At 55.0% G+C, this 12,528-nt stretch overlaps 1 protein-coding gene across 2 annotated transcripts in view; it reads right to left on the bottom strand.

The window, feature by feature from the left end:
- Positions 1–635: 635 nt before the first annotated feature.
- The window catches only part of KCNH6 (potassium voltage-gated channel subfamily H member 6), a 32,448-nt gene continuing 20,555 nt past the window's right edge, over positions 636–12,528 (bottom strand). For both annotated transcript variants that reach the window (XM_015651000.3, XM_015651002.3), the window contains 10 exons: positions 10,215–10,643; positions 9,090–9,489; positions 8,665–8,864; positions 6,383–6,635; positions 5,752–5,945; positions 4,890–4,989; positions 4,364–4,651; positions 3,908–4,088; positions 2,328–2,526; positions 636–1,948 (listed from right to left, as the gene is read on the bottom strand). In XM_015651000.3, the coding sequence (XP_015506486.1) occupies positions 1,661–1,948; positions 2,328–2,526; positions 3,908–4,088; positions 4,364–4,651; positions 4,890–4,989; positions 5,752–5,945; positions 6,383–6,635; positions 8,665–8,864; positions 9,090–9,489; positions 10,215–10,643 (2,532 nt within the window). In that variant the 3' untranslated portion in view covers positions 636–1,660. The remainder of the gene's footprint in view (positions 1,949–2,327; positions 2,527–3,907; positions 4,089–4,363; positions 4,652–4,889; positions 4,990–5,751; positions 5,946–6,382; positions 6,636–8,664; positions 8,865–9,089; positions 9,490–10,214; positions 10,644–12,528) is intronic.

Below are 12,528 nucleotides of genomic sequence, written 5' to 3'. Positions count from 1 at the left end.
GACACTTCGGGCGCATGGGGGTGCTTCCGGTTCTAATCCCGCCTCGGCCGAGTGGCGGATGGGCCGGGCTTGTCTCTAATTAACGGGTTAATTATGGTGTTTATTTTTGGAAGCCGCACTGGGGAGTGCTCAGCGCCTTACTGGGGGAAGGGGTGCAGCTGGCTCCCTAGGGAGCTCCTTGCTGTGTCCGGCATCCCGCTGGAGGGTGACTGGCTCCCGTGCTGGGGCTCCGGGCTCCGGCTGCGGTCGGTGGTCCCGGCTCCAGCCCAGCCCCCGTGTCCGCTCAGCGGGGATGCACGGGCGCTTTGGCAGCGCTGTGCTCTTTCAAGTCCCGCTCACTGCAAGGACTCTCGGCCTGAGCTCTGCCCGAGTTGTGTTTGTGAGATCATTTCTCATACGCAGCTGCCTGGGCTTGTAGAAGAGCTTTTCCAAAACACTGCAGAGCCTCAAGTGCATCCTTTCGGGAAGGGACCGCTTGGCAAAGCCCCCGCAGGCTGCACCCTTGGCCTGGCTGTGCACGGTCAGCCCCACACTCCTTGGGTGAAGCAGCCGGGCTTTGACCACAGCCTTTTTTGGGGTGAAGATCCCCAGGGTGAATTCATGGATGCTCCCAACGAACACAGCTGTACTTCACATTAGGTGCCAAAACCATCTTTATTAGCAAAGTGTACACTAAAACTCCAGAGAAAGATGCTGATAGTTTGACTACTCTCAAAGGGAGCTCGATACATTGAGCTGGCGGCCTAGGACTATCACAGCATCTACCCGAGCGGCGCGGCAGCAGTGCTACGTGGGCTTCTCCTACGGGAATGCTGCGGAGCCTGCCAGGAGAAGGGTGGGCAGGAGGAAGCACCTATTGAACCTTTATCAAAAGAGAGAAGCTGGGAGGGAGGACTGGACACGGGGTGTCTGGGGCTTTTCAGCTTTATGGGATTGTGCTTTTGAATTTTGTGCTTTATGCCCAGGCCAGTGACGAGCCGGATTTACCTGGGGAGTTGTGGGATGTGTACTGGGGTAAGGTGTGATCAACCTTGCTGGAGAAGTCAGTGCCCTGGGACTCGTACTGAAGCGGGCTGAGGTGGCAGGGGCTGTTGGCCCTTCACTTCTCAGTAGCAATCAAATAGGAAAAGCTTCTGTCCTCCGTCTTTGTCCTGGGCTTGCCAGCTGCAGTTGCCTCTGTACCACACCATGGAGGTCTCCCACTCCTCCTCTGGTGACCACCCTTTCTGTAATACCTGCAGGCTCTCAGGGGCTGAGCTTTGTACCAACACTGTGGTCCCTGCTCCAGAGTTTTCCAGCACAGTGGCCTTGCAGCCCAGAGCCGTGGATTTGCTCTCCTGCTTGGCTCTCTCGAGAGGAAGCCTTGGCAAGGAGGAGGTGGTGGGAACCATGTGGCCTAACCAGCTCGATGGTGGCTAAGAACTGTTCTAGGTTCACTCTAATGTGCAAATGAATTCTACTCTATGGGAAATTCTGGAAAACGTTGACGTTGGAAGCCAGCCACTCTATGTTTCCTGTCACGGTGGCAGAAGATAGCTACAAATTATACCCCTGAGCCAATGGCATTGTCCAATGTCTTATCCTTGCAGTCAAAATCAACATCAACTGACTGGGCTTGCAGTTGAGGTTCCTCTTGACTTGCCCCACAGCCCCCATGTCTCTAACTTCCAGGAAGCACGGGGTCGGAGAGGTGTCTCTGAATGTCCTGGTGCTCGGAAGATGCCTCCAAGTGCTCAGGGAGGGAAGGGAAACGAGAGCCCCGCAAGAGTCCCTGGGTATTTGGTGCCCTTTGGTGGGGAGGCTCTGGATTCAGGAGAGGTGGGGAGTGGTGTTTCTGCTCGGAGTAGACGGTCATGGTTTTGTCAGATGACACAGACAGCTGCATCCCGCTTGACAAGGAGTCCCTGGATTTCAAGTGGAACTTTTCTACCTCTGTGTAGCTCGGGCTCTAGTGGGAAATGAAGAATCACATGGGTTATGGTAAAAGCAAAAAAAGTAGCCACACTCTCTCCTCATCAGCCTTGGAGTCTCATCGAACTCCAAGCCCCAACATGTTATTTTTCACTTGAGGAAGCCTCAGAGCAGAGGAACCCACTTCCTTCCCTACCGATGGGGCAGCCTGGCAGTGCTGGGGATGGCAGCATGCCCAAAACCAGTGTCCCCAAACCAGTGACGTACTGGTCCAAATTAAGACCCCGTGGCTTTGCTAGAACTGTAATATTCTCTAACAAGGACCAATGAGTGTTTGGCTGTGCCTTGCCTGGAGAAAACCCAGGATTGGGGCAGAAGGACCCTGGCGGGTGCTGAGCCAGGAAGGGTGACCTTACCTGCTCCTGGCTCGGTAGCTCCTGGTCCTGCAGAGGTGCACAGGGGCCGAGCGGCTCCAGGCTCCGGGGGACGATGCCGTACATGGCCAGGCTGTGGGAGGTTGGCGAGATGGGGCTGTACGCAGGCGGCACTTGGGACAGCTGGCGCTGCAGGAGCTGGAGGATTATATTAATATCTGACGACATCCTGGACTCCAGCCTGGGGACAGAGCAGCCCGGTGTTAGCGCAGAGAACGCTTTTGCATCCCACAGCTGGGCAGGGGAGGCACTGGGAGGAGGTGCTGATCCCGCTGCCCCAGGGCCGTGATGCTTTGCCTGCTGCTTGTTGAGGCTTTTAGAGAGCTTCAAACCAGCACTGCCAGAGAGAGATCAATCCTGCCATCTCTCTCCTGCCACACTCAATCATCCTCTGCCCAATTTTATGTGGAGCCAAACTGGGATCTGGAGCGGGGATTTGAAAAAGCTAAAATTACCCTGGAGGGGGGAAAAAATTGCAATGGTTAGTTTTAATCTGGATCAATTCTCCAGGCCAGCTGCCTGTGCTGACAGATGGAGCAAGGCAGGTTAGTGCCAACCACTTTTAACTCAGGAACAGAAGGAAACAGAAAGGTAGAAGTATCTTCCTTCTGCCTTGTCCTTGACTGAAGTGAACAGCTCTGGCAGGAGTGGGCACAGCCCTGCTTGCAGGACACAGCCACAGCATCCCTTACAGAATGAGCATCCCAGTGCTTGGATGGTGCACTGGAGAGACACCTAAACACAAGTGTGTGGTGAAATGAGCTCAACAAGGGCAGCAGAGCTCACAGTGCCAGCCCCTTATGTGGGTGCTGCCTGGGGACCTTAAACCTGCACCTCCTGTGTGGGTTCTTCCTTCTCCTGCAAAAATCACAGAATAGTTGGGGTTGAAAGAGATCTTAAAGCTCATCCAGTTCCCTCTCCAGCCAGGGGGATGTCCCAGGTGCAGGGACACCTTCCATTAGAGCAGATTGCTGCAAGCTCTGTCCAACCTGGCCTGGAACACTTCAGGGATGGAGCTGCTCTGGGCAACCTGTGCCAGGGCTCACCACCCTCACAGGGAAGGTTTTTTTCCTAGTATCCAAAGTAAAACTACTCTTTGCCAGTTCGAAAAATCATGTGTTTTTTCTTATTTAGAGGGCAATGATGGTCACAAGGCTCATTTGCTCAAACAAGAAGATGCTTGTAGATCTTTGCAGCAGGAGGAGGGGACCTGAAAAGGCTCCAATCATGCCTGTGGATGGTTTAATATCTGCAGTTGCATTGAGTTTGGAAGCCATGGCGAAATGACAGATCTCAGGTGGCACTGTGGGAGATCCTGGGGATGGTGACAGATGCCAAGGGTGGTGGCACAGCAGCAAATGAGGGGCTGGGCTGCAGTCAGGGTCAGGACTTGCCCTTTGAGAAGCTGCTGCATTTGCAAAGCACTCCCACCCCCTCCTCAGGAACGCAGTGTCCCAGGGATCAGGATGTGGCATTGCTGCACACAGAGCCCACTGCAGCCTCCTCTAGAAAGCAGAAGGCGATGGCCCAGATTCCCCCAGGTCCTCTCCAACCCTGCCCACCTGCTGAGCTGGGCCTGCAGGAGCTCCAGCCTGGACTCGATCTGCCCTGGCCTGTAGTCACTGTGCAGGGGCACATCCTGTGAGCTGTGCACCAGCGAGATGTGCTGCAAAGGCTCTGCAGGGTGGGTCGGCTGCCGATCTTCCCAGAAGGTGAACATGCTGGGAATATCCAGAGGAGTGGCTGGAAGGAGAGGAGACATCTCAGCACTGCTGTCTTGTATCCTCCAGCCTCACTGGGATGGAGGTGCTTCAGATTCTGTCACCTGACATACATGGAGTGGCACAGGAGGGACATAGCAGTTCCAGCTGGGGACAAAAGACAGCTAAGACCCTTGGCCTTGGGGCGTGGCTCCCTTCAAATGCACATGAGCAGCTTAGACCTACTCCAAGATAAGGCCACCATACCCAAGCATCTCTCAGCACCCTCCTGCCAGCTCTACCTGCAGCACTGGGTACCTGTGTAGGACTGGCTGCTCTCCGCCGCCTGCTTGCTGACCTCCGTGTTGCCAGCGCTGGTGGTGATGAGGCTGAGCGAGGGCAGAGCAAAGTCATCCTTTTGGGCTGTGGGGAAGGGCTCAGCTTTCACAGGGCTGCCGGTCTTGGCCTCATCATCACTGGCCTGGGAGCAGGGAGAGGTGCTGCTGCCCAGGTCATCCCACTGCTCCTTACTCGGTGGGTCCTGCGGGTTGGTGAGCTCGGAGTAGGTGTGATACTGCTCTGCATCAGAGATGCCCGTGTCTGGGTCTGTGGGACAGCACAGGTCAGTTTGGGGAGTACTACACTTGAAAAAAACAGCCCCCATTCCCTCAGCATGCCTTTAGGGCTGGGGCACCCCAAGGGGAGGGAAGGAAGCCTGCAGGATGGGTTGCAGGGGCAGAGGCACCGTTAACCTCTGCTTTGGGGCCCTTGGCAGGGTAGTAATTAATAATGATCCCCCTCTCCCTCCCTGCAGGCTGGGCTCTGCCAATGCAGTAGGACTCACCAGGTTTGCTGGGCTGGCAAATGGAGTGCTTGTGTCGGCGAGCCTGGCGGTAGGAGCAGTCATACTCCTCGCTGAGGGGCGAGCGGGGAACACTGTCTGCCTGAGGAATGAGAGGGGCTGGTCACCAGGGAAGGGGTGCCACGTCCCGTCCATACAAGAGCCCTTCCCATGTCCTCTGAAGGTGAAGCTACCTCTGTCTCTTCACCGCTGCCCTGTCCCACCCAGTGCCTCCTGGACTGGTTCAGAGCTCAAGGGATTCCTCAGGCTGTCCTTGCTGCTCTGAGACTGAGGTAAGGGTGTCAGGCCATGGGGAGGGAAGGAGCACCCTGAGAAATTGCAGGACATCCCAGAGTGGGACAGGACATAAAGGGAATTTGCCTTTTTTTTATCTCTATTTCAGGTCTCTCAAAAAAAATGTCAGGAAAGGACAAAGTTCAGTCACACACTATAAAAGAGTCAAACAGCACTGGCAAAAATGCTTCAAGCCTTTCAGGAATTGCAAACCTGATTATTTAAAAAGGAATTTTCAGAGGAAGCTGATACCCAATTCAATGAAGCGTGAGAATATTTCTGCTCATTTCTTTTAGCAGCCTCAAAACTTGTGCAACCCATTTGCCCAGGCAGGAGCAGCCCTAATAATATTTTACAAGTGCTGCAGAGCAGAGTACCACTGGCATGGCTTGTTGTGCCAGCTTTTCCAAAGAGCTCAGAAATACACAGCAGACGTGTCCTGCTGTGGAGGAATTGTAACTCCCTAGGGAATGCCCTGGGAAATGTGGCTGTTGCCACATTGCTTCAGCCCTCCCACTTGCCAAATTTAGGCATTGACCACACCGCTCCCTGGGGCAGCCCTGGCACTCACATCTCGTAGGTTGAAGGTGATCTCTAAGTTGCTCCAGAAGTTGTCAGAGAAGGCTGGGTACATGTCCAAGACCTCCAGCAGGTCCTCACGCTGGATCTTGTGCAAGTCGCAGTAGGTCAGGGCCCTCACGTCAGCATTGGACTTCCCTGGGCGGGCATAGAGGCTGATGGGCTCCCCGAAGATGTCGTTCTTCCCTGTGTCAAGAGACAGCTCATCATGGAGAGGTGGGCACCCACTACTGCTCCATATACTCTGGTCCAGCACCCCTTACTTTGGGGCTCATGAACAAGGGGATGCCCAGCCAGCCCAACCCTGACTGTGTGTGCTGGGGATGACACTGAGAAAGCCATCACTGATGGTGACACCAAGCCAGGGCACTGGGTCATCAGTGATGGCTGGTGATGCCCTGCTCTCCTCATTCCCTTGTGGCTTCATGGCTTCTCCCTGGCATCTTCCAGGGATCCTCCTTTCCCTGTTCACTGGCATGGGGACCCATCAGGTGCTGAGGAACAACCTTTCCTTCCCCTATATGCGAGGAAGTTCTTTACCCTCACCTGCCACCCTTCATCCACTAGCTCACTGCCCGTTACCCTTTGCCCCTCACCCCTTGCAGAAGGAAGGACTTTTTCACCTAAGATGGCCACCACAATGTCTTCCCGGAGGATCTCAATGGAACCCCGGGAGATGAAGTAGAGCGTGGTGAGGACATCTCCGTAGTGCACCAGGGTGTCTCCAGGTGGTGCATGAGTCGTCTTGAACTTCATGGCCAGGGCGCGCAGGCAGCCTTTGCTGGCTCCCCGGAAGGCTTTGCAGTTCTGCAGCAGCGTGCGGTTCAGGTGCAGGCAGATGTCGGCTTGCAGGCAGTCGGGGAAGCCCTTCAGCACCTGTGGAGAGCCAGGGAGAGATGCCATCATGTCACTGTCCCTGGAGGGAATGCTGTGACAGAACGGAGAGGTTGTGTGACACTCAGCATGAAACAATGGGGCCAAATGGGGGGACCATGCACCCAGAAAGCCAAAGGTGGGGACATTTCCCCATCCCTGGAAGTGTTCAAGGCCAGACTGGATGGGGCTTGGAGCAACCTGGTGTAGTGGAAGATGTTCTTGTCCATAGCAGGGAGTGGAACAGTTTGAGGTCTATTCCAACCTCAAACCATTCTGTGATTCTGTGATTTCAATTATCTTTTGATCTTCCCTTGATGGATCCCTGCCTGCCTGTTGCTGGCTTTTACTGCTTGTGGCTGGGGACAACAGCACTCCCAAGCAATAAATAAAAGTAATAGTTCAATCTATTTATACCCACCCTTTTTTCATCTTTACACCCAGTAATCTTGGATGAATGAGAGCAGAAACTGGCACAAAGAGCACAAAAACCTTAATTAAACAGCACTTGCCTGAATGCCAAGAAGCAGCAGCACGGGACAGTTGTGTGCACTGACAGCTAAATATACCTGTGCAAATACCTCATGTTGAACAAAAGCTGAATCTGAAGGTGACATCAAGGTAAAACTCACAATATGGAGAAAGCTGCTGCCACCAATGACTCACGGTGCCAAGGTGAAAACCACCTGGGTTTGGGTTTTTTTGGAGAGCAGCATATGGCCCTGGGGTCCTCCTTGCTGTCCTCTTTGCTCTCATCCTGCTGGTGGCTAAATCTGGAACAGCCATGCTGGGGCTGGTGAGCACGACTTGTTCCTGGCTTCATCATGATCTTCCATGCTAGCAGGAGTGTTTCCCTACTGGGAAATCAGGGGTGGACGAATTGATCAGGCTGTGGGGTGATTGATGAGATCACGCTGTGTCTGTGCAGCACCCAGCAGGAACTGGTGTGAGCAGCAGCACGGCGGAGCCACAAGCTCAGCTCTCACAGGGGATTTGTGACCTGGGTTTGTACCAAGCCAAGAGCACCTGTGCTTTAGGGTGCTTGGTAGGGTGCCACAGCACTGCTCCTCATTGTTGCCACTGATGTCCAGCCCAGGGCATCTCCTCCACCTGAGCCGTTTAACCCAAGGCTCTCCCAGCAGCAAACCCCCAAGTGCTGCCCAGTTGTTTCACGTGGCAGCAGCAACTCTAGAGGGAGATGCTGAATTCATCCAAATCTGTGTCCTGATGCTGCTCAGGGTCAAATCTGAAGGAAAAGAAGGAGCATAAGCTGGGAATGAGTGGGCTGGTAACTTGCCCAGGGCCAAGAGACCAGGAATATGAGGTCTCATGTCTCTCCTTGCCTTATCCTTTCTCATTGCTCTGCCTTGCTGCTGGCTGAGCCACCATGTCTGTGCACTGAATCCTGGGGTCGTGAGTCCAGTTCCCAGCCCAGAACACCTCGGCTGAGCCATGTCCTCATCCCTATGGAGCCACGGCGCCGTCAGCACAAGCCCTCCTGCCAGGATCTGAGGCACGGCGCCTCTCCAGCACAGCTCCGCCATTGATCCCCTCTTTGCTAACAAACAGCTGCCTCTCTGGGCTCTAATTAAAATGGATCGGGGTTTATTTAAATGCCCTCCTTTCCCTGCTGTGAGAGCAGGATGCATTTTGCTTAGCAACCGGTGGTGTGGAGAAGAGCTGGATCGATACCTGCTCCACTCCTGTGACACCAACAGACACCAGCCTGAAAGTGCTCAGTGCCAATAGGAACCCTGAGCTCCCCACTGAACCTGCTCTCTGGCCAAGAAATGTGCTCATGACCCTGGAAAACCCCTGGGTAAATGTAAAGCAATGGGCAGAAAAAGGAGAGAAGGAGAAAGGGGGATGCAGGAGGTGGAAATGCAGGAGGTGTACGGATAGAGTCAGTCTCCAGCCTCCCGCCTCTATCCTGATCAAAAGGATGGAAGTGTCTGAGTGGAGCCAGGTCTAGATGCCGTGTTGTTGAGGACAGAGAGCTGTGAGGACACAGGGCCTGCCTGCCCATACTCACTGCGTTCATGTCGATGCCATTGGTGTAGGACCAGGCGTGCTGGAAATACTCCTCCAGGCGCTGGCGCAGGGGGTTGGGGATCTGGTGGAAGCGGATGAACTCCTTGACCCGCAGCATCTGCGTGTGGTAGCGTGCTGTGCCTGAGTAGAGGCGCTGGATGATGGCTGAGACATTGCCGAAGATACTGGCATACATCAAAGCTGAAATGAGAGGGCAAGACTCAGCAGGAAATGGGGAGATGCATGTCCAGCTACATTGGACCTGGAACCAGCAGATTCCCAAAACCCATATCCTACCAGGACTTGAAAACGTGTATTATTTCTATCACCCCATCTATTTGTCTATGTGGAACAGGCACAGGCAGAGGGAGATGCTCCAACCTCCAAAGCAAGGATGGGGACAGTGAGACGTGCGCAGGCACTCACAGCCAATGAGCATGACGCAGATGGAGAAGATCTTCTCGGAGTTGGTGTTGGGCGAGACGTTGCCAAAACCCACACTGGTGAGGCTGCTGAAGGTGAAGTACAGGGCAGTGACGTACTTATCCTTGATGGACGGGCCAGAGGAGAGGTCACTGTCATTGTAGCGCTTGCCGATCTGGTCACCCAGGTTGTCGAGCCAGCCAATCTTGTGCTCCATGTAGGGCCGCTCCACGTTGCCGATGGCGTACCAGATGCAGGCCAGCCAGTGGGCAATGAGGGCAAAGGTGCACATGAGCAGGAAGAGCACAGCTGCTCCATACTCTGAGTACCGGTCCAGCTTCCGGGCCACGCGCACCAGGCGCAGCAACCGGGCAGTCTTCAGGAGGCCGATGAGGGTGGTGGTCTGCAGGGGAGAGGTGAGAGACCTCAGGGACAAGCAAAGGATAAATAGGGCATGTTCCAAAGGCACATTACCAGCTGAGCCGTTCTTCCTTTGAAGGATAAAAACGCATTCCTAGAATGTGAATCACCTTGTCCTGGAGGTGATCTCTGAACTAGGTCAGATGAGTCCCAGCACAGGAAGGGCAGTTTCCCTCTGCTGACCATAAAGGCAACAAGGTCTGGGATTAGAGGTGAGCAAGTGAGAACATCCAAGGCCAAGCCCGTGTTTCCTGATGGGTCCTCACCTTGCCAGCCATTTCTCCCAGAAGAGTTGCCTTCCACTCCCAGGTGTGGAGCCTTCAGGCAGTACAGTAACTACAGGGTTATCCCATTGCCAACATTTTGAGTCTGGCTGGCAGTGCACCCTGAAATTCACCTACCCTGGAGTGTGGGGCCAGCCCTTAAACTGACCCCCTGCCTGCTTTGCTGGGTCAGCCTCAGCAAGGGGAATGGATCCACTCTTAACACTTAGAGTAGGGACTGCCTGACTCTAAAAAATGAATTCCCAGGTCCCAGCTGCTTAAAAGCCTGTAAAGACACCCTTCACCCTGTGACCAGCTACCCCTCTCCCTATGGATTTAGCCATCCACCACTTACATCAAACCATCCACATCCCTTTCTTTCTCATACATCTCTCCCTGTCCAGCCATGAGTCCCCTCCTGTCCTGATAGACTCTCTGCTCTTACCTCATCAGAGCCAGAGCGGAAGATGAGCAGGTCAAAGGGGATGGCAGCCACCATGTCAATGAGGAACCACCCCTTGAAGTAATGAATGGCGATCTTGCCAGGGTGGCTCACCACCTCGTCGTTGATGTTGACATAGGTGGTGCGGAAGTTGATGACAATGTCCACGATGAACATGATGTCCACAATGAGGTCAATGATGTTGAGTGGGTCACAGGAGTAGCTGCAGTCCCAGTGCTTCTCCTCCACCTGCTCCTCGTTGAGCAGGAAGGCAGCTGAGTAGGGGGTGAAGACGGCTGTGTAGATGACCAGCAGGAGGATGAGCCAGTCCCACACGGCCTTGAAGGGACTGTAGTGCAGGATGGTCCATCGGTGGATGCGTGGCGCCTGCAGCTTGTACTCAGGAAGGACATCAGCACCCAGGGACAACACCTGCCAGGAGAGGGGTGTGAGAAGGATGGGAGAGAGGCTGGAATTAATTCCAGGAACCAGAAAGGGACTTCCATGTGCTGGTAGAGCTTCAAGGAGCACCCAATGGTTTTCTACAACTTTTTCACCTTTGTTGGCTGCATATGTGTTTGCCCAGTTGCCCACTGTGGCTGACACCAAGGTCCTTGTCTGTCTCTGATGGTTACAGCACCCTTGGGGCAGCTTCTTACCAGCTTTATGTCCTTCTGACCCAGCAGAGAGGAAAGTGTCTGCTGCTGTGCCTTCTTCTGCCCTCAGCTCTGTGCCACCTGCTCGGGAGCTGCTGGGTGTCCCTGGCACAGGGCTATGGGATGGGCAGCTTGGAGATGTCATCCCATGGCTGTGTCACCCGAGGGTGACAGCACATTAGGCATCCTGCAAGCCTTGCACCATGCCTTTCTTGGCCATAGCAAATATCTTGCCCTGGATGTCCTTCTGGCACAGTTGTCCTCCAAGCAGAGGAATAGCTTGGGCCACCTGCAGCAAAGCCTCTGGCAATGCCCATTTCCCATCTCACCCGTGGCCACCAATGTACAAACACCATCTCAAGTGGTGAGACGGTGTAAGCACCCTCCCATGCTGTCATGTGTCCCCGCGGCTCTCTGCTTTCATGGGGACACTCCACAGCACCAGTGAGTTCCCCACACATCCGAGCCTGGCCCAGCTCCCCCTCCAGGACCAATGCCAGCTCCTGATAGAGCTAAAGCCACTGTGGGGACACAACACGAGGCACTGGGTACGGGAGGGGTGGGGCTGCCCTGCTTTGGGTGCTGAGTGGTGGTGGCATGAAGGGGCTTATTTGGAGCTGGGGGCAGCTGGATCTCCTTCCTGCCCCTGCTGCTCTGTTGTCCCCCAGTGCCCCTGTGGTACTGAGACCAGTGCCAGTTGCAGAGTAGGATGAGGGGCACCTCAATTCTCTCTCCTGGCACTGAGCCCCCAGCTAAAAGGGAGCTTTTTGCTGGGATGCGAAGGAAAGGAGAGAGGAGAAAGGAGGATCCACATATCCCAAGAAAACACTGATAAGCATCACCATGGTTCTGGCAACAGATCTGGAAGAAGGGTCTGATCCTTCCTGCCCTGACAGCTGTCTTGTTCAAGAGTATCTCAAGGGCTCCTGATGCTGCGACCCGAAGCGGATCCATCCCTGTGGCCCCATCCCATAACAAGCAGCCGCTCCCACATCCCAGAGCCCCAGGACACTGGGGGGGTCCCGTGCACCAGAGGTGCCCCCTGCTCCTACCTGCCTGCAGCTCGCCCGGCGCCCCAGGCGGCAGCTGACCCTCGAGGTCCGGGTGTCCACCATGGGGGCCCCCAGCCCCACACGCCCCGGCAGCGTCCGGCACGGCGGGCGCAGCGCTCGGGCCGTGGCATTGCCCACGCAGGCACGCAGGCACTCGGCCAGGCGGGTGGGAGACATGAGGCTGCGAAGGGCATTCAGGAGCCCAGCGTGGATTAATCAAACCAAATCGATGCCGGGGCCCCCGTGGGGACAAGAGCGCCAATGGAGCAGCGGGAGCCGTCGACGTCGTTGGTGCATGGAGAGGGGAGGGATTGGAAAAAGTGACCCAAACGCAATCGTTGTGGAGGGAATGAGGCACCAGCTGGGCTTGGGAACTGGCTTCTGTGGGGATGGCAGGGAAGAGGACAAGGCAACACTGATAAAACGCTTGATCCCAAAACTAAGTTCTACCCAGAAGACCTGAGATGGACTTCTTCACCTTGTGTCTGGGAAAACCAGCAATGCTCCCACCCTCAGCAGCTGAATGCTTGTTCTGCCTGGCTGGAGGCAGCTCTGTGGGACTGGTCCTGAATTCGGGCCACCAAATACTCTTCTCTATGCTGGGGCACC

This window comes from Parus major, chromosome 27 (genome assembly GCF_001522545.3).
Source record: "Parus major isolate Abel chromosome 27, Parus_major1.1, whole genome shotgun sequence".
Taxonomy (NCBI): Eukaryota; Metazoa; Chordata; class Aves; order Passeriformes; family Paridae; genus Parus; species Parus major.
The sequence above is the reverse complement of the archived record's forward strand: the minus strand, read 5'-3'. Positions and strand labels throughout refer to the sequence as shown.